The 19676-nt window shown below is 39.7% G+C and overlaps 1 protein-coding gene across 1 annotated transcript; it reads right to left on the bottom strand.

Moving 5' to 3' along the window:
* Positions 1-456: 456 nt before the first annotated feature.
* On the bottom strand, positions 457-18053 carry twsg1a (twisted gastrulation BMP signaling modulator 1a). Its single transcript, XM_044220476.1, has 5 exons — positions 17376-18053; positions 16310-16468; positions 6182-6281; positions 2305-2565; positions 457-931 (listed from the first exon to the last, which is right to left on the bottom strand). Exons 2-5 carry the CDS (start codon positions 16433-16435, stop codon positions 750-752), a joined length of 669 nt encoding a protein of 222 aa, XP_044076411.1. The 5' UTR covers positions 16436-16468; positions 17376-18053; the 3' UTR covers positions 457-749.
* Positions 18054-19676: the final 1623 nt, after the last annotated feature.

Here is a 19676-nt window from a genome sequence, read left to right as displayed (position 1 = left end):
ATATCATAAAAAAAGACAAACAAGGCCTCATTGTGTGTCTGGTACATTAGTCTGTGCAAACTGCTGTTGCATGCCAATTGGGAACAGAATCAGTGATGGTGCACCCTGCTGCCTTTTGAAAATGTACTGGCATTACAAAGAGCATTTGTGCGTGGCAGTGAGAGATTGGCATCGGTAAACGCTCCCTTTCCCCTCGGCTTGCATGAGACAGTCAGTGAGCACTGGAACACCTGTGGACCAGCATGGTATAATAACAACTTTGTTTCCCCAGGAAATGATGCGTTTCCTGACTCGGGCAACACTAGGCTAAGATTAGAGCAGGACACAGGCAACTGGGAGGACAAACAGTTACTATTCCACTCATGCTATGCACTTTTTACACTTATTTTTAAAGAAAATATAGTAGAGGAAGAAAAGATATTTTAAAATCAGACACCTTTCTGTTAGACAGAACAGTCCATGTCACCAAACTTTTCTTTATTTGGCATGAGACCGGGATTTAGCAGACCATAATTGTAAAAATACATTATTCATATACACCTCTAGTAAAAAACACTATTGAAAACATATCTAAAAATATACAGTGAAACATAACAGCAGAATAAAAACAATTTGTAGGGGTAGGAGGAGGGGTGTAGGGGGTATTTTACAAGGTAACTGAGGAATGCTAACACATAACAGTCATAGTTTCCTCTGCCCTCAGTCCTCTGGTATGGCCCAGACATTTGGTACCAATATGTGCCCGCATTTCAGAAAAGACAGTTCATGCACTTCACAGCCTTGCTGCCGTAGTCCACGCACTCAGGTCCAATGCACTGGCAGCAGGCGTTGTGAAACCAGCGGTACTTGGATCCTCCCATTGACTCACAGTATAGTTTACACTGACGGATAGACACGCAGTCGTCAAAGTAGACCACTGTGCACATGTTTTCTGAAATAAAAAAAGGACAGGCAAAGAAAAAGACGTGAGTCACACATCCAGTAAAACGTGGTTTGTAAAAACAAGTACCATTTTAAAGTAATTACCTTTAACCCTCAATGTTCCTACTTTTACTTCAGGGGTGAAATGAATTTGCTGCAGCTAAGTATGACCATATGTTCTGGTGAGCTTAATGAGTTAACTGCTCGGCTCTGTGGGAACACTCCTATTATGAGTGTGTCTTTATAGCAAATAGCACTGGCTTAGAGGTAGAAAGCCAAAACAGCCGCAAATGAAAATAAAGAAATGGCAACAGAACAGCACTTACAACCCAGTTACAATTCCTTACACTAGAGGTCTTTTGGCATTTGAAACGATGAAAACCTGACCCAACCCAAACTGGTCTTAGTTCAAGACTTTGTAGTCTACTTCAGCTCTGGGTCGGGCCTGATTTTATTACCACGGGTCTTAGTGAGTGTGCATAAATGCAAATGAAAAATTTGACTGGACCTGACAGGACCAGAAAACTATGGAATAACAAAAGCATGTGAACAAAGCATGCTTTTCCTAATGTAGTGTAACTTTATCAGCGATGTGGATGTGACGGAAGCTCACATGATGTGATGTGATGTGGATGTGACGCAGGCCGCACATTATCAAACAGCAAGTGACTAACCACTCTTGATTCAAGTCCATCAGAAGCACTGGATGGCTTCTCTCCAATAAGGAAGTGGAGGAAGATATAAAAGCAGCTAAAGTACTCATTATGCAGCAGTATGGCTCCTGTCAGTGTTATATCAAGATACATACAGTATTATTATTGCTGATGCATAAACATGTAAGGAGCATTTTAATGTTGCTGTAGCTTGTAGATGTGTAGCTAAGAGACAGGAAAGTCAGGGGAGAGAGAGGGGCTGACATGCAGCAAAGGGCCCGGGCCGCTAAGGTAAGGACTCATACGTGGTGCGCGCTCTACCAGGTGAGCTCCCAGGGTGCCCAGCTCATCATAAGTTTTATATGTCAAATCATAATCTGCAAAGTAATTATTATCTATAGCTGTCAAATAAATGTAGTAGAGTAAAAAGTACAATATTTCCCTCTGAAATGTAGCGAAATAGGAGTTAAAAAGTAGCATTAAATGAAAATACTTAAGTACAAGTACCTCAAAATTATATTTGCAGTAAGTACAGTACTTGAGTAAATACAATACATCTAGTTTGGGGACATCCACAACTTTCTGGATGTATTTTACACTGAAAAACTGAATCTCAAACTTCCTATGAAGAGAGACTTTCGTTATATGGATTAATATGAGGATAGGATAGGATGTGGGTTTGAGAAGCTAGTGAAGAGTGAACAAATAGTTTTAATCGTTCAAGCATTACCTTGATTGTCGTAGCTGGTGTGGATGCTGTTTCCAGGCACGGACACGTTCTGGGGCTGGTTGTCGAGGGACTCCAGGAAGGACACCAGGTTCTCGTGATGGGAGAGCTCCTCGGCGACGGGGAAGGACACCACCATCATGTTGATCGGCGCATCGCCTTCTGTGAGGGCGCGGAACAGCGAGGGGATCGGACGGTGCAGTTCCTCCACGGTGCTCTTCGACGTGGCCGGAGAGTCGCTGTAGTTCTTGGGGTTACACATCCCTGACATAAAAAAAGATGGATGAAGACATTAAAAGGGTCAGTTCACGAAAATTACACACTCACTTATCTCTTTTCAGCCATGCAGATAGTTTGTTTATTTGCACAAGATTTGAGATACTGTATTTGGCTCTTTTTTCTGCCACTCTCCAATACAGTGGAAGTGGAATGGAATTTAGTTTGGCTCAGTGCTGTGAGCACCAGAGATACTATCCCTGTTACTCTGGATAATCCAGGTCTCACTGTCAGTTTTCATTTTCCTCTCAAAACTCAGTGTACTTTGTGGATTATCCAGAGTAAAGGTGACACTGTGCTTGCAAATACACTATTGAATTACTATAGTATTCCAATGCAGTCAGTACTACAAACCAAATGTACCTCCCTTGCACTGGGGTCAGGCCCATAGCCAGGATTTAAGAAATGACTCATGAGTTCAAATTTCCCCACAACAGAAAACACAGCCACCTAAGACATTTATGACTAGCCACCAACCAAACTCTGTAAAATGTTCTGAATATTAAAATAAATAAATCGGTTTTCTAATTTTCACATTTTATTTATTCATGCATACATTTTCTGTAAATTATATCTCTACATTACATTATGGCCTAAATGTTGTTTCAAAGCCTTCTCAACACTGCCAGGTATGTAATTCTGGTGGAGAGCACAGCATTTTTATTTTATATTTTAGTAAATTTGTAATTAGGGTGAATTGACCCTTAAACTCCCTGCCTTGCCAATGTGCTTAATTTGCAAATCAACTTTTACTCAAAATACACACATTTAACAGTTAAAATGGTTTCACACATGACTTCAACTCACAAGGGCAGTTTTGTAAAACCACACCAGTGTCAATAGTATCTCGTCTCAATTCAGGTCCTTTTAACACAATTTCCAAATACAGTAGTAATCACTTGACAAAGTCCCCACATCCTCAGATATGATCTTCCTAACCCTTTAAATGAGTCAAAGTGAATTATAGCTAATGGGTAAATCATTTAATGGGGAATGGAGTTTGACAAAGGAATTGGATTACAAACCAATGCTAAAAGTAGAGCCAGAGCAGCTGTTTTAGATAAAGCGTACACATGGGTCCTCCCTCCGTGTCCTCCCTCCCTCTTCCTCCCTCCTTCTAAAACACAAACTGTCCTCTCCCCAGCGCTCCTCTACTGGGCTGCTCTAACCACTCGCAGATACACACTTCAAAGTAGCCAGCGTTTGGCACAGATAACATGTTTAGAATGGAAACTTAAAGTGGTCATAAGGCTAGCACTGTAAGAAAAAATAAAAACGTATAAATGAGAAATATATACTTGCTTAAAGCTACAGGCAATCCTCTGTGTATTGTAAAAGGCCTGTCCAGGAGGAAAACTCCACTATCACAACATCTGCGCAGCAGCAACGAGTTCAGCGCTCAGTGTCTGATACATATATTTGTGATCCACATGAAAGAGCTTTAATAAAAGCCTCCTTGTCAGCACATACAGCAATATCTGTCTGTCAAAGCTGATCTGAGAGCCTACTGGTTTGCAGAGATGGGGTCAGAGGGGTAGCCAAGGGTGGCACGGGCCCCCTCTGGTGCCCCCCTACCTGAGTCAGATACAGGACCAGGGGCCCCTGGACCAGAACCTCTGTATGAAGTGACTTCAATAATCAATAAAACAACCAGAAAGATACGCTAAGTGACTAAAAATAGATGCAAAACAACCGCAAAATGACCACAAAGAGACGCAGAACGACCACAAAGAGATGCAGAACGGCACGCAAAGCAAGACACAAAACAGCACACAAAATGATGAGACGTAAAACAACTAAATACTGATGCAAAATGACCACAAGACGACCACAAAGACACGCAAAACAACTAACAAGAGATGCAAAACAATATGCAAAATGACCACAAAGATGCAGAATGACACAAAACAGGCAAGGAGTTATCCAGCCAAATGTTTTCTCATTTCTCAAATCCAGTTCTTTGGATCTCGCTGGGACTTACACCCCCACCACACCTTGGAAGGAGGCTTCAAGTCAAAGTTCATTTGAGCAGGTCGACCTCCTCGCCTCCTCTCTCTTCCAGCTTCTTCATCCTTTGATCTTCTAGAAAACCTCGAGACTTCCTGTCCACATGTGTAGGTGCTACCCAGTAGTGACAATATTCCTTTAATTTCCTATGCTCTGATAAACAGCGCTCCTCTTGGTTCTGCTTTGCATTAACCTCCACACTGAGGCAGCTTCAATATCTGGCTTCACTCACCTCACACTCATCTTGTATCAGGGCAGTAACACTGAACAAACTGTTCCTTTTAAAATCTGCCTGCTTCTACATGCCAAGTACATTGCAGCCACAATCTAATTTTTCACAGGCTTTTTACATGGAGAAAGCGCTCGCCGGTAGGGCGACTGAGAGATTAACAAGACGGAGACATAACTCAAGTGTCACATGTATGGAAAGATATTAGTGCCAGAATCATTTTAAATGTGTTACAATCACAGTGTGATAGGGCTGACTGCCTGCTGTATTTTCACTTCCTGGTATCTGTATTTAACGGACTGCATTTAACTTTATTCAGCTGTACACAATGGCTTCTTTTCATATTCATATATTCTTTTTCATGTTCATATTACATACTTGCTTTCTGATTATACTGTATATACTGTAATTTAACTAGACTCATTCTACTGTATATACTGGTTTCATACTGTACATATCATAGTTACATTACTGACAGTCACTCATATTGTACATTTTGTATATTGGTTTTATGTTAATTTTGTACATAATCACAGGAACATCCCATCTTACTGCACATAAATTTAATCTAAACAAATAAGTCTACCAGCTGCGACATGAATGTGAGATATTAAAATGGATGACAAGAGAATCTGTCAGAGTCATGAACTCTACAAATACTGGTGTTGAATAAATGTATTTGTATAGCAAACAATTAATATAGTACCTTAAAACTAAAAGAAGTTGACTTGTATAAAATTTTGTCTTATGAATTCAGACAGCAATTTAAAATAAAAAAAATTAAAAACACATCCAAGGACTACTGATACTACTACCACCAAATGTCCTTGTTTCTGTTCTCTACTGTCACCAGCTACCATTTGGGTGGGAACTATGACGGAAAAAATGAGTCTCGATCTGGCCACAGTGGCAGGTGGAAACCAGCAGTAGGAGCACCCGATGATGAAGTCTTAAATGACGGATGAGCTGAGGAAACTAAATCTGAAGTCAGAGTTACGTGCATTAAATTATCATCAAATTCAATTTCACTCCTGTGGTTTCACTTTAAATTGTGCCTTACAAATTCTATCTAATTTTCTATCTAATTTTAAATGCAACAGTCCAACACAAACTTGACCAATTCACATTTCTACAACTCAAATGCAATCTTTGCTGGCACTGATCTCTTTTGCAGCTGTTAAGCTCAACAGTCATCACCAGCCATGTGTCTTGCTGAATGGCCTGTTTGAACCTGCTCAGTCACTCTAAGTCCATTTAAGATAGGAGCGTGGGTAGGACAGTAAAGTTTAAAGGCCAGAACTAATATGCTGACTAACTTGCTGTCAGCTTTAAAATATGTGTTGCCATTGAATGAGACGCTGCACTCACCCACGCAGTCGCAGCACTCTTCCCAAAGGTTCCCCAGACACAGCATGCACTCTTTACAGCACGAACAGTTCCCATCAGACGGACGACACTGGCACAGCTCCTGCAGGACACACACACACACACACACACACACACACACACACACACACACACATCAGCAAAACAGTAACACATAAAACAGAAACGAGTGATCAAACCAAGTTTCACTTCATCACTGATCCTTGACATTTCTGTTACCAAAATATTGTGGATAATATAATATTGTATGGTAGCCTGATAGTTAGTTTGAATTGCTGATAGAAACAGAGATTTGAGAAGCAATTCAGAAGTCTTGAAGCGGGCCGATAATATGGAGGTGAGGAACAGATACGGTAGATGATACATGGGTTTATGGTTCCTCAGATCCCACTGCTGTATGTGTGAAGATAATCATAATAATTGACAAATCAACCCATTTTTTCTTTTGAATGTTCTTTTCTTCTGACCTTATGTTTCACAGCAAACAGGAGTAATGCGTTATTTTCTGTAGCGGACTGAAACATCTCATCAGCTTAAAATCATGTTAACAAGCAAATTTTCAGAAAATTGGGAAAAGTCATGAAGTATCGATTTGATAAAACAATGTTAAGTGTTTTTTTAGCTGTTAAGTTAGAATGAGCATGTTAGACAATAGGGTGAATACAAACAAGTAAACTCGTCATCAGTGGTGGAAGAAGTATTCAAATAATTGACTTAAGTAAAAGTTCTAACACCACACTATTAAAATACTCCATTACAAGTAAAATCCCTGCATTCAAAATTTCATTTAAGTAAAAGTATGAAAGTATTAGCAACAAAATGTACTTACAGTATCAAACGTAAAAGTACTCATTAGGTAGAACGGCCCCTGTCAGTGTTATACTACTGGATCATTATTAATGATATATAAATATGTAAGCCCTTGGTCGAGGTGGAGCTCATTTTATCTGCTTCAAATATTGTTGGATAGTTTGACCTATAATAATGCATCATATATTATAAACTGTTCCAACAAGTACAAAGCCTTTGTTTTGTAAAATCATAATCAGAAAAGTAACTAGTAACTGCAGGTGCTATGTAAATGTAGTGGAGTAGAAGTATGAAATACCCTAAAATAGAAATATTCAAGTAAAGTGTAAGTATGTCAAAATTGTACTTTAGTACTGCACTTGAGTAAATGTACTTAGCTACTTTCCACCACTGCTCGTCATCCCTAGTAAGTGAGGCAGGGAGCACCTGAACCAAACAGCAACAACATGCACCCTTTAATTGTAAATCAGTCCAAGAGGTCCAGTCTATTTGTTTTGGGTTTTTTTAAACATAATTCTGTCCTTCAAAATGCTTCATCAATCCAACTTTGGTCAAAACTGTAAAAGCAAATAGTTCCCACGGAGCTAATCAGTTTAATTTTAAGAAAATTGGAAAATACAACTATCCATCACACATTAAAATTAAACGAAGATCAATTATCAATATAAAAAGATCCAGGTCTGATTTGTGCAATCACACAGCAGACAGAACACGACGTGCAGACACGCTGAACAAACAGGAGACGTGCCATTAAAACATCAACAGAAAGAGCAACAGCAGGTTTGCTTCATGTACAGTAACTATTACCACACACAAGACATCACACGACAGTGCAACTGCACACGGCATGTGTGGTATCTTTTGAAGTATGTTACCCCGTCTACAGAACACCGCAATAACTGAGAAAAAATAAACCTCTGCTGTATTTCCATTCATGAACAGAGCAGGTTCTGACACGTCAAAGTTCACAGCATTCAAATCATTTGCTTGAATGGTTTGACACTTTAGCAGAGGCTCAGCGGACGGGCAGACTGGCAGTCAGTGGCGGAATGTAACTAAGTACATTTACTCAAGTACTGTACAAATTTGACGTACTTGTACTTTCCATTTCATGCTACAACTAATGATTATTTTCATTATGGATTAATCTGCTGATTATTTTCCCGATCAATCGGTTAATTGTTTGGTTTGTAACAGTTCTGAATATAGTGATAAATGCCGTCATAATAGTCCAAAGTGACACCTTCATACTGCTCGTTTTGTCCAACCGATAGTACAAACCTAAACCTAAAAACTAAAGCTGTCAAATAACTGTAGTAAAGTAAAAAGTCCGATATTTCCCTCTGAATTGTAGTGGAGTAGAAGTATAAAGTAGCATGAAAAGAACAAGTACCTCAAAACTGAGCTCAAGTACGGTACTTGAGTAAATGTTACATTGTTACATTTCAGCACTGGTTATTTTTCAGATCAAGATTTTATATGTGAAACATATAATCAGTTAATAAAATATGCATTATTATAGATGAAACTACCCAACAGTATATACAGTTGTTAACATTAGCTCTACCTTGACAACATTCAGATGATGTTTGGAAAGTAATGAATCAGGAATAAAATCCCAATAATAAATATATAATATATCTAACACTTTGAATGGAGCCATTTTGCATAATGAGTGCTTTTACTTTGGATACTTTAAAGTCACCATCCACCCAAAAATATGTTTTGCTCTTCTTCCTACAGCTGAATGTTTGAGCTTCACTGTGCAGAACGATGTGTGTGACACTAGAAGACTGTTTTCACATTCATCTGCTGACACACATTATTCTTCAAAGCAGACTATTTTATGTTTTAATCCATGGTCTGGAAGGGATCATTAAGTACAATTTGCTGCTAATACTTATGTTTGTTTTTACTTAAGTAAGATTTTGAATGCAGGACTTTCACTTGTAACAGTATCTTTTCATTGTTGTATTGCTACTTTTACTTAAGTAAAAAGGGATCTGAGTACTTCTTCCACCACTGCAGACTGGGAGCTCAGTGCAACACATTTCAGAGCAGTTTTTAACTTCTTTTAACTTCAAGACAGGTCTCAAGTCTTCATAAGAAAATCGCGAGTCCAGATCATATATTCAAGATGTGTGGCTATGCAAGACCTGCCTGACGCTGTCTTGTTTATCTTTTATTGTTTCGGGATTTGACCAGGTCTTGAGAGTATAGTGTCGATTAAGTCAAGTCTCATACTAATCACATCCAAATCAAGTCTCAAGTCCTCATTTTTGAGACTTAAAAAGGACAATTCTGGTATTATTACAACTTGGGTCTATTTTTCACAGTTTTGGCCATCATTTATATATCTTCAATAATAAACATTGGTGACATCTCTGAAAAGTCCTCCGGGACAAGAAACACGAGCTGTCAGACAATCAGACAGGTTTTGAACAAACCCCCAGGTTGCCCAAAAACTTATTTGGCAGAAAAAACAAAGAAACTGTAAAATGATTACCCAAACTGTCCATTATAAACATCCATCACAGTTTACAGAGCAAATTCCTGATTAAACTTTAACCCACAGTACGTAGTTTCACGCACAGATTTTGTGTACAATAAGTAGATTATTAGGACCAACTTTCAGTTTTACCTCTGAATAAAGTGCTTTAGATAATCTGGCCTAACTGCCTGATCGTCTGACTGCTCCTTGTTGTAGCGATGTAGCTGTGTTCCCAGATGTTAGCATTTACTTAGCTGGTAGCAATTATGGCCAAAACTACAAAAACAAGACCCAAGTTGTTGTAAACCAGAATTATCCTTTAACTAAGGAACGCACGACCCGATATGCCGCATCGGTATCTACAACCGATAATGACCTCATTAAACCAATCGGGTATCAGAAATGACCGGTGACCAAAAACAATCCACATTAAATACAATTTCTTTGTCAATGCGTTTCATGCAGTATGGTATACATATTTTAAATTTGAGGTATGAGATCAGTACTTGGTATCAGCAAATGCCCAGAGTAGAGGAATCTGAATCAGTATCAATACTTTAAGTCCTATTCAAGTCCAAGTCTCAGGTCTAAAGTCTACAGCTCAGACATATTTAGTGCAGTATACAACCTGCCAGCAAAACAAACTGAACAAGGCAACAGTGCAACTAAAACAAGGACAAAAAGTCATAAAAAGATAAATGGTAGAGAATGTGCATCTATAGAAGTCTTTTACATTGAAATAATTAAGGCAATTTAAGTGATTTCTTACTGTTTTTAAATATATATCTGGTTCATTGGGTTCATTTTTGTAAACACACTTCATACGCAGCCACAGGCTTGTCAACACAGAAAAAAATATCTTCCAGAGAATTTCTCATGCTGCTTTTTATAGAAAGAAGGTATTATTACAAGAGCTTCTGCAAAAACATGAAACCTCTGCTAATACCATAACTCTTCTACAAAACACTTAAACATGAAAAAAAAAGCTTCATTCCTCAACTTCAGTTTGTCTCTGGGGAGGTAGAAACTAAACTAAAGCGTGTAGGTGGGACTGAAATGTGGGTGAGACTGCCAGAGGAGTTCCTCTTTTCTCCCCCCTGTTCTCTCCTGACACAGAACAGGGAGCACATTCCTCTAAGTCAAGGTCACTGCGATGATGGAGGCGGGGGGGAGAAACAGAAGGAGGGAGAAGAAAACACCTGGAGAACAGAACATGCCCCCCCACAACAACAACAACAACATACTTTCCTCCCTTTCTCCCTTGCTTTTTTTTCCCTCTGTTCAGTCTCTCCTCCCTCCTTCTTTATACTCTTCTCCCCATCGTGTTCCCTCTCTCTCTCTTCCCTTTTGCTTTCTTTTCTATAAAACTCTTTCTTCCCCGCTACTCCTTTTTATCTTCGCAGAAGCCATCTCCTACACGTAAACAGTCTCGGCAATGATAAAAGACTCTCCAATGACTCACCAGTAAGGGATTGCAAAACCACACACAGTTCACTTAATCACCAGCCTCTCAATCCCCCAAACCTCTGATCAAGATCTGATCCCATGAGTAATTATGACTCTCAGGGGTGGAATTATAAAAAAAAAAAAAAACTAACCAGCTCCTAGGGGGGAAAACATGCATCTCATATTTCACAAATCAGGAAAACATAATTACTTTTTTAAACCAATTCATGGAAATAGAAGAGGCTTCAACAGAGAAGCTAGAGCCAGGAGGCAGTTAGCTTAGCTTAGCATAACGACTGGAAGCAGAAGGAAACAGCTAGATTATGCATCTCCAACGTAAAAAAAAAAAAAAAAAGAATCTACATACAAGCACCTCTAACACTCTAAATAAATAGTTCAACATTTTGGGAAATACAGCGTAGTTTAGCATAAATACTTGAAGCAGGGGAACTTCCTGTTGTCTTAATCGACAGATAAACTGCTGCATGTCAAAAAATATTTTCCTTCTAAAACTACAAATTGTCATATTTACAATTCTGTTCATGTACGGGTTAAACAAACAACATATAGCTTGTTAATAACTGAGCCTTAGACGTGCTGGTAGATGCTCTTTGGACAGAGCCAGGCTAGCTGTTTCCGCTGCCAGTTTATGCTAAGCTAAGCTAATTGTCTCCCGGCTCCAGCTTGATATTTAGCGTACAGACATGAGAGTGGTATCGATTTTGTCATCTAACTCTCGTCAAGAAAGCGAATTAGCGCATTTCCCAAAATGTCAAAGAAGAAGTAAATGTGTGGGCGCCCCATACTTAGTTACGTAGATTTGTGAATACTATGGATTATTGTTCCTGGCTGGTAGCACCCTAAGGAGGTCTTCACACAAAGTCATGAAGACATGAATCTAAAACAGCACACATACAGAAAACAATAACGGCTGAAGTAAAACTGCCAAAACTCTCTTAAACCTTTCATCCAAAGACAGTGACATGCAGAAGCACAAAGTAAAGACTGTTCGAGCCTTAAAAACAACTAGTGCCGGTGCCGGTGGCCAAACGGTTAGGTGCCAACACAACATCCAAGGTTTGATTTCTTTGTTGTATGATATACCCCTCTCTTTCTCTCTCCCCTTGTTTCCTGTCTGCCTCTATACTATCAGCTTTCCAATAAAGGCAAAAAGCCAAAAATAATCTTTAAAAAAAAGGAACAACTAGGTGAAACGATTAGTCAGTCAACAAATAATGTATCAACAGAAACTTTAATAAATTGATGAATCATTTTGTTAGTAATTTATCAAGCGAAACATTCTCTGGTTCCAGCTTCTCAAATTTGCTGCTTTTCTTTGTCTTATACGATAGTAAATTGAATCTCTTTGGGTTTTAGACTGGTGGTTGGACAAAAGAAGCACCTTTCTGACATTTTACCGAATAAAACAATCATAAAACTAATGTACAGATTAATCGTAACAACCGGTAGTTGTAACCCTACAAACAATAATTTCCTCGCTGAAATGGATGGGGTTATCTCGACGACTTTAAGAGCTCTTATTAGGCTTTCCTCGCCTCTCAAGCGGAAACTGCTGTAATCAGTCAAAACTCAGCTGCAGTGAGACAAAAGGGCTTTGGAGAGAAAGTGAACATGTGCTGCCTCGTCCTGCCGAGCGACCGCTGCTGTGTGTTAACTTTGAAATCTGCTGCCCCACCCTGCTAAACAGCCCGGACGGGGACAGAGTTGTGGCTTGTGAATCTCTCCCAACTGTATATTTCCCTCAACCAACCTCCCCTCACAGACACACACACCTCCTCCTGACCTTAGCCTCCCCTCCCTCCCCCCCTCCCTCCCTCCCTCCTCCTCCTCTCATGTTCTCCCACCCTCAGGGGTTTTGGGGAATTCAGACAAATGACTTAAGATGGCAGCAGAGCGTAAAAGCGAGCGTCGGACAGCAGATCCCACTAATCACTAGCAACATGGAGCTTCTGCAGAGGGGCTAGAGGCGGAAAAGTTTCTCCTTCACGGCACATGCACCTCGCCTCTGACAGCTAGCGAGTTGGTGTCGGCGGGGTCACGGAAGCTACAGAGCTTGTTGTCCTGAGCAATGATTCATCAGGCGAAATAAGCCACCTAGAAGTAAAGAAAGAACAAGCACAGCCACAAATGTTGTGCAGATCACAGGAGGTTTGAATTTTACAGAAACTGAAGCCAGGAGGAACAGAAGTTGGTGGTTTGGTAGCAACACGTTTGTGCCAAAGAATGCTGAAAAACTGGAATCTGTAAAAAAGGGCAACTAGAGACTTTATTTCCTGTGAAGATTGATATTTTTTAAGTAAACTGGGAAATTAAGGCACAATTATTTATTTTTCTTAAATCTTTTGGTTCTGAACTTCAAATGTGCAGAACAGGCAGGTTGCAAAATTTGAAACAGGCATGTAAGAAAGTGGGCAAACAATGTCAACTGTAGTGCTGAAACAAACGATGAATTTATTAGTCAACTGAAAATGAATAATCAACCTTTTAATAATTGGTTAATAGTCAAAAGTATCAATAGTCATTTATCAAAACAAATTCCAAACATTTGCTTGTTTTAGCTTTTCCAACGTGAGGATCTGCTGGTTTTATATCATTGTAAATTCAGTATCTTTGGGTTTTGGATTGCTGGTCGGACAAATCGCGCAATTTGAAGACGTCAGCTCTGGCTCTGGGAAATGGATCAATCAATTAATTGTTAAAATAATTGACAGATAAATCAATAACTAATCTAGTCGTTAGTTGCAGCTCTGGTCTTCTGCACGTCGTCTTTGAGCAACAGGTGCTACGTAAAGCAAGGCGCATTATGAGCATTCAAAACTCACATTATAAAAAGAAGATTTTTAGTTTTTACCCTTGAGATGAAGATAAGTTGCATAAATTTTAAAGTAACATACAAAAAATCTTTGTTAGTTGGGCTATTGTGTTTCTGAAGTTGTAAATTGAACTTATTTATCTATTGTTTGGTCTCTTTCCTGTAGGCCTTTGGTTTGTAATTGATGGTTGCTGCTTTAAGAGTTATGTTTAACTGTATATATATATATATATATAAATAAATAAATAAATGTAAAGGTCAGGTTTACTTTGTCCAAATGGGACATGAACAAGGCCGGATTATCACCGCGCAAAGTGGGTAACTGCCCAGTGGCCCCAGACCCTTAAGGACCCAGATTCACTGTGTGCCAATTGGTTTTTGGTAATTGAATTAACTGATCATTTATTAAGGAATCTGAACCACTAAACTGAGGTGGGCCCTGCAGTATTAGCTCTTTTTGTGGCCCTGTCTTGGAAGGGGGGCCCTGTGCTTACATGGTACATATTCATAAATAAAGTGGTGTTTAACCAAAACACCTCAATAGAGGCCCAACAGCTCCCTAACAGGTTTACCAGACCATGGACAGGAATTACTTGTATCCACACAAAAAAACGACCTAAATTTGGTTAAAAATAGGGCTGCAACTAGTGATTATTTTAATTATTGATTGATCCGTCGTTATTTTTTCCCACTTTATCGTCTGGTCTTTAAAATATATCAGAAAATAGTGAAAATGCGAGGCGAGTCCGAGGTGACGTCTTCAGAAGTGCTTGTTTTGTCTGACCAACAGTCCAAAACCCAAAGAGATTCAGTTTACAAGGTCTTATCAAAGAGAAAGGCATCAAATCAGATGCATTTTCTGCTGATTGGTGTCCTAGTGGTAAAGACGCTTACAATATAAACACAACATCTCCAGTTTGATTCTAGACGGGGAACTTAATAAATGGCAAAAAATGAAACCCTAAAAGAATAGTTATTGTTCTAGTTGTTCTTGTTGTTGCCGTCAATTGATTCAATTAATCGACCTGCTGTTTCAGCTCTAGTTAAAATGTGTGCCATCCATTCCTCACCCAGTCCGACTCTATTTGCATACAAAGCTCAGCTTCCTGTGCCAAGAATCCGGTCTACCTCAACTACCTGCAGCTCCCTCACACAGTGACACAGTGAGGTCACACAGGTGAAGGTTAAATACAGCACTTTAAAGATTTAATGGGAGAGGCAGGGCCACTAAACACACACACCCGAAGGACAGAGGACAAGCAGCAGCTCAAATTTGACTTGACAGGTGGTGGAAAGACAGGCCAACACTTCTCTTCATGTTTTCCCTCAAAATAACAAGAATGCATGACAGAATCTGCATTAACTGGAGGGTACCGCCCTTCTGCCCATCACCCACTGGGCTTCAGACGTGAGGGAAAAAGTGACACAAAGGAAGTGATGCCAGAAAGTCAACAAAAGTCAAAAGTCAGACGGGTTGATGTGAAAATTAAAAAAAAAAAAAAAGGTAGGGCCAAAAAAAGGAAACCACACATAAATCAAAAAACTACCGAACAATTTCACCCATGATGCCCTGCTCTAAAACAGCATGCAGTATCTCTTACAGGTAGAGAACAGGTGTGTATGAAGCTGCACAGTTAGATCACATCTCTGCTGCTCGCTCTGGGAAAACCTTCCTTTCAGACTTCACTCGGCTTATCGAAGGAATGTATCTGCATTCTTCACAACAGATTCCATCTTTGTTCTCCAGTCCAGATCTCCATCTCGATCAGGACTTAACTTGGCTTTGGCTACTGCTGAATATTTTTTTTGTGTGAAGTATTTGCACAAAACTGGCAGAATTGCTTAAAGATGTAACAGTGGAGACATAGTTTCTTCAGCCGCCAGTCGAAGGAATGCTACTGCGTAGTTTTGAGTCTATCCTGCCTGTTTGGATGCTAATTTAAATAGTATTAAAACACGGTTTTGACTGCTCTGCTGCCGCTCTTAACTTGAACTCGACTCCGGCTGCAAACAACATTTAATTTGTGTTCTTGTCAAGAGAAACAACAGTGTCAGTTTACACAAAACAGCTGTAACACTGTAAAATGAAAAGCTGGGACTTGGCTACACTCACATGGACATTTCCCTCTTTAATCTACAGAAAAGAAAAGCTCAGCAAATTCACGAGTTCAGTTCAGCAGTGATGTAGAGAACAAGTCACTTTTAAAACAATTATATTGGGTTTTTGAAGATGCAAACCACATTTTCATGTAGTTTAATAGCAGTTTGACACCGACAAACAGAACTCCATAGATTATATTCCAAATTTAAAGTATAAAAAATGATTTCTGCTAGTAAGGTGGGTTAACTTTACAGATCAGAGGGGTTTGGGTTGATTTCTTTGATCGTGAGTCAGAAAAACAGTGCAGCCATGTGTCAGGAGGGGAAGGAGCAGTTATTCATGGTACAATTGTTGTGTAAATCCAACACTCAGCATCCAACGCTCTTAGAGAAAGGGTGTTTAGAGTGTGGAAGCCTTGATGTCCTTTACCTGGATGAGACACTTGCTGACGTCGCTCGCGCAGAGGGCTTTGTTGCAGCTGGAGGTCAGAGACAGCCCTGATAGGAGGAAGAGGAGAGCGGCGGCGGCGGGGAGGATCAGCTGACCAGTCCTCATCCTGACGGCTCACCAGCACGGCACTGGAAACACCTACATCAACACAAGACACAGGGCAGGACCTCAGAAACCAGGGACGGAGGGCGAAGACAAATAAACAAAACTTCATCACTGACATTCCACAAGAGGAAAAGTGGAGAGCTGCAGTCGGTGCATAATATATAATAAGATATAAAAGACATATTGTGTAGAACAGTAAAAAGGGTTTGCTCATAAGCAGTTAGTCACTTTTTTTTTTTACCCAATTCAGATCTCAACTGTAAAATGTCTCGGTTTCTCTTTGTATCCAACAACTCCTGATCAACCTAGATTTCAAACTCAAACACAATAATGAATAATGGGGTTTTACCTGCATTTCTTTTATTTGTGTGCTTCATTCAGCACAGGATATTTTGCACCCACACTGTGATATCTGAAATCTACATTTTTGTGCTAAAACTCACACACCAGGGCTAAAAAGTGAAGCAAAAAGTAGATGGAAATGTGTAAAATATATCTAGTGAAAAATCACAGCTTTGTCACGCAGAACCAGCACAAACTTTGGCATGTAAGCATCACATTTCTTAAGGGCCTGCGTCACATTTCATTCAAAGCCAGCACTCACTTACATTACTGTGGAATAACAACACACACATCTGGCAACATCAGCTTCCTTCACCTATTTTTTTCCCCAAGCGTAGCGCATTAACACACCGTCTAAACCCGTCGCTCCGCGCTTACACTTCGCCACTTTGCTGCACATTGTTCCATTTCACATGACGGGGAGAAAACATGTGAGGAACATTAGCTCCCTCAGTCATGAACGCGTTTCTTCACCTCTTTTATGCTCATCGCTAACACCAAAACTGTGTTGCACTCGCACGCAGCAGCACGCAGCTACAAGAGCATCGAGCGCAGAAAACAGCGAAATAATAAAGATGGAAGGAGTTTAAAAACTTACCACAACGCTGTTAACAAGTTCGCGACTTTTCTTTTCAAGAGGGAGTGTGGCTGTTTTCTCTTTGAACTTCTCCAGGATGGTGTTCTGCCGCCGCTCAAGTGTCCACTGTGTCCAGAGGGCGTCAGTCTCTCCGCAGCAGAAAGCGACAGGCAGTCGGGCGCCTTAAAGGCACACACTCCATTTTCTATCCAACGTATGTGGAGGAAAACACCGGGCCTCAGGTCACACACACACCGGCTGAGTGTCTTCAGGGTAACGAACATGAATGATCCGCCTCACCGCACCATAAACACCACCAAGAGACAACATTTACAACTGATGCCCCGCTGCAGTTGTGTGCGTAAAAGTCTTGTGCGTAAAATCTCAGTTTCTCTCCTTTTAGCCGAAACTCTGGCCATTGGTTGGCTGCCCATGTGGGCTCTGTTTGGCTTCTTTTACACGAGCAAATCTTTTCTTTCCAAGCCACCCCCACTCCATTAAACAGTCCTTTGTCTCCGGTCTTATCAGCGGCCTTGTGAGTGCGCTCATTAGGTGAGAAAAGGGCGATTCGGAAGCTGTGAAGTTGAGCAGACTTCCCGTCCCTGCGCTCATTTGTAGCAACTCTGCCGCTTCAGAAACGCTTGAATGGGCCATTTAACTCCACAGGTGTTTACACCTTCATCAAAACCACTACAGGCCCAACTTCCAGCCTGTAGGGGAGGAAGGTCAGTGACGAACAGACACACCTTCAATCAAGGCAGGGCCATTTAAATTTCAGTCAGATTTAAGAAGAGTGACTCATTTCAGCTAAGTAAATGTAAACCAGGGCAAAAACGTCAAATTATCATACGAAAATCAATTTGAGTCTTAATTATGAACTTGAGTTAAGAGGAAGTAAACGGAGACACTTGTTCAAAATGATGGTTGTGGGTAAAAAGAAGCCGTTTCAGGGGAAAGTTGGAATTACACTTACCTTCTCCTGTGATAATGAGCAAATATTATGACACAAGAAATAAAAACACCATCATGTGTTTAGCTATCTCAGATGATCTGAACATGTGTGCATCATTGTCCTTTTGAAAACACACTCAGGTGCCAGTTATTGAAGTAATCCTACATGAGGTTTATAAAGTTCAGTTTTTATTTATTTTTGAGAGGGGTTGATCCAACTTTATGGTCATTTTGGAGGCTTTGTCTTATACTGAGAGGTGTTTCTAATATGTAGTCCAACCTTGTTGATGCAAATGAAGGTAAAAAAAAAACCAACATGCTATGTTAAAGTACATATGTAATTTTGTTGGAAATAGAAATGACAAATAGTGCCTCTCCCTGCATTTTGATGAGGCCAAGAACTACAAAATAAAGGCTTATATACTTGAAAAGTTATATTGGCCCTTTCAAAGGTTTGACCTCCATGAATGCCCTACACTATGCAGTACATATAGTATACATTTGTAAATAGCAATTTGTGTCAATGGTAGTATGTCTCACTGAGTAATAAGATCTTTTACTTAAGTAAAAATAGCAACAGGCTACAATCTTTTAATACTCAATTAAAAGTCCTGAATTAAACATTTTGCAAAATGGCACCATTCAGAGTGTTATATTTATCATACATATTATTGGAATAATATTACCGATGCAATAAGGTGTAAGCAGCATTTTAATATGGTTAAAGTGACTCTCCACTCAAAAATGTTTTGCTCATTCTTACTTCGCTTGGATGTTTGAGCTTCACTGTGCAGAATGATGTATTTTTACATTCATCTTCTCTGAGCTCACCTGAAACCTGAGTTCAACACGTGAACGTACGAGCAGGACTAGTTACTACTTACAGAAGCGTGAAAAGCGTGGAAACTTCAAACTTCCAGCGCACATGTGCTGAGAATGTACTTTTCAGTGAAGTAGGAAACATCTTGTGTCCAGAAGTTAAACTTCTGATATGAACAATATTTTTCATATTTATAGATTCTGGATTTTTCAACAAGGAAGGAGCAGATGTGATTTTAGGAATTTTTAATGAAATAATTGAACCTTTTTGTACCAAAACCATATCAGACAGATTATTATTCCTAGCCGAGTAATTTCATATGTATTAAACATGTCTGGAGGGGATCCTCTCCCGACATATATAGGAAAGGTGAAAGGACCAAGAACAACAACAAAAGGACCAAGAACAACAAAAGGCTTTATACTTTTTGGCCACTGAAAATGTTTGACCTGCATGAATACTGCCTCAAGTGTATATAGTAGTTAGTGACTTATTTTCAGAATGGTCTTATTTTCATTTTATATTATAAGCACCATAAAAAATATTTACCA

The sequence above is a fragment of the Siniperca chuatsi genome, linkage group LG13 (genome assembly GCF_020085105.1).
Source record: "Siniperca chuatsi isolate FFG_IHB_CAS linkage group LG13, ASM2008510v1, whole genome shotgun sequence".
Lineage (NCBI taxonomy): Eukaryota > Metazoa > Chordata > Actinopteri > Centrarchiformes > Sinipercidae > Siniperca > Siniperca chuatsi.
Note: the sequence above shows the minus strand (reverse complement) of the source record. Positions and strands in the feature narration are given on the sequence as shown.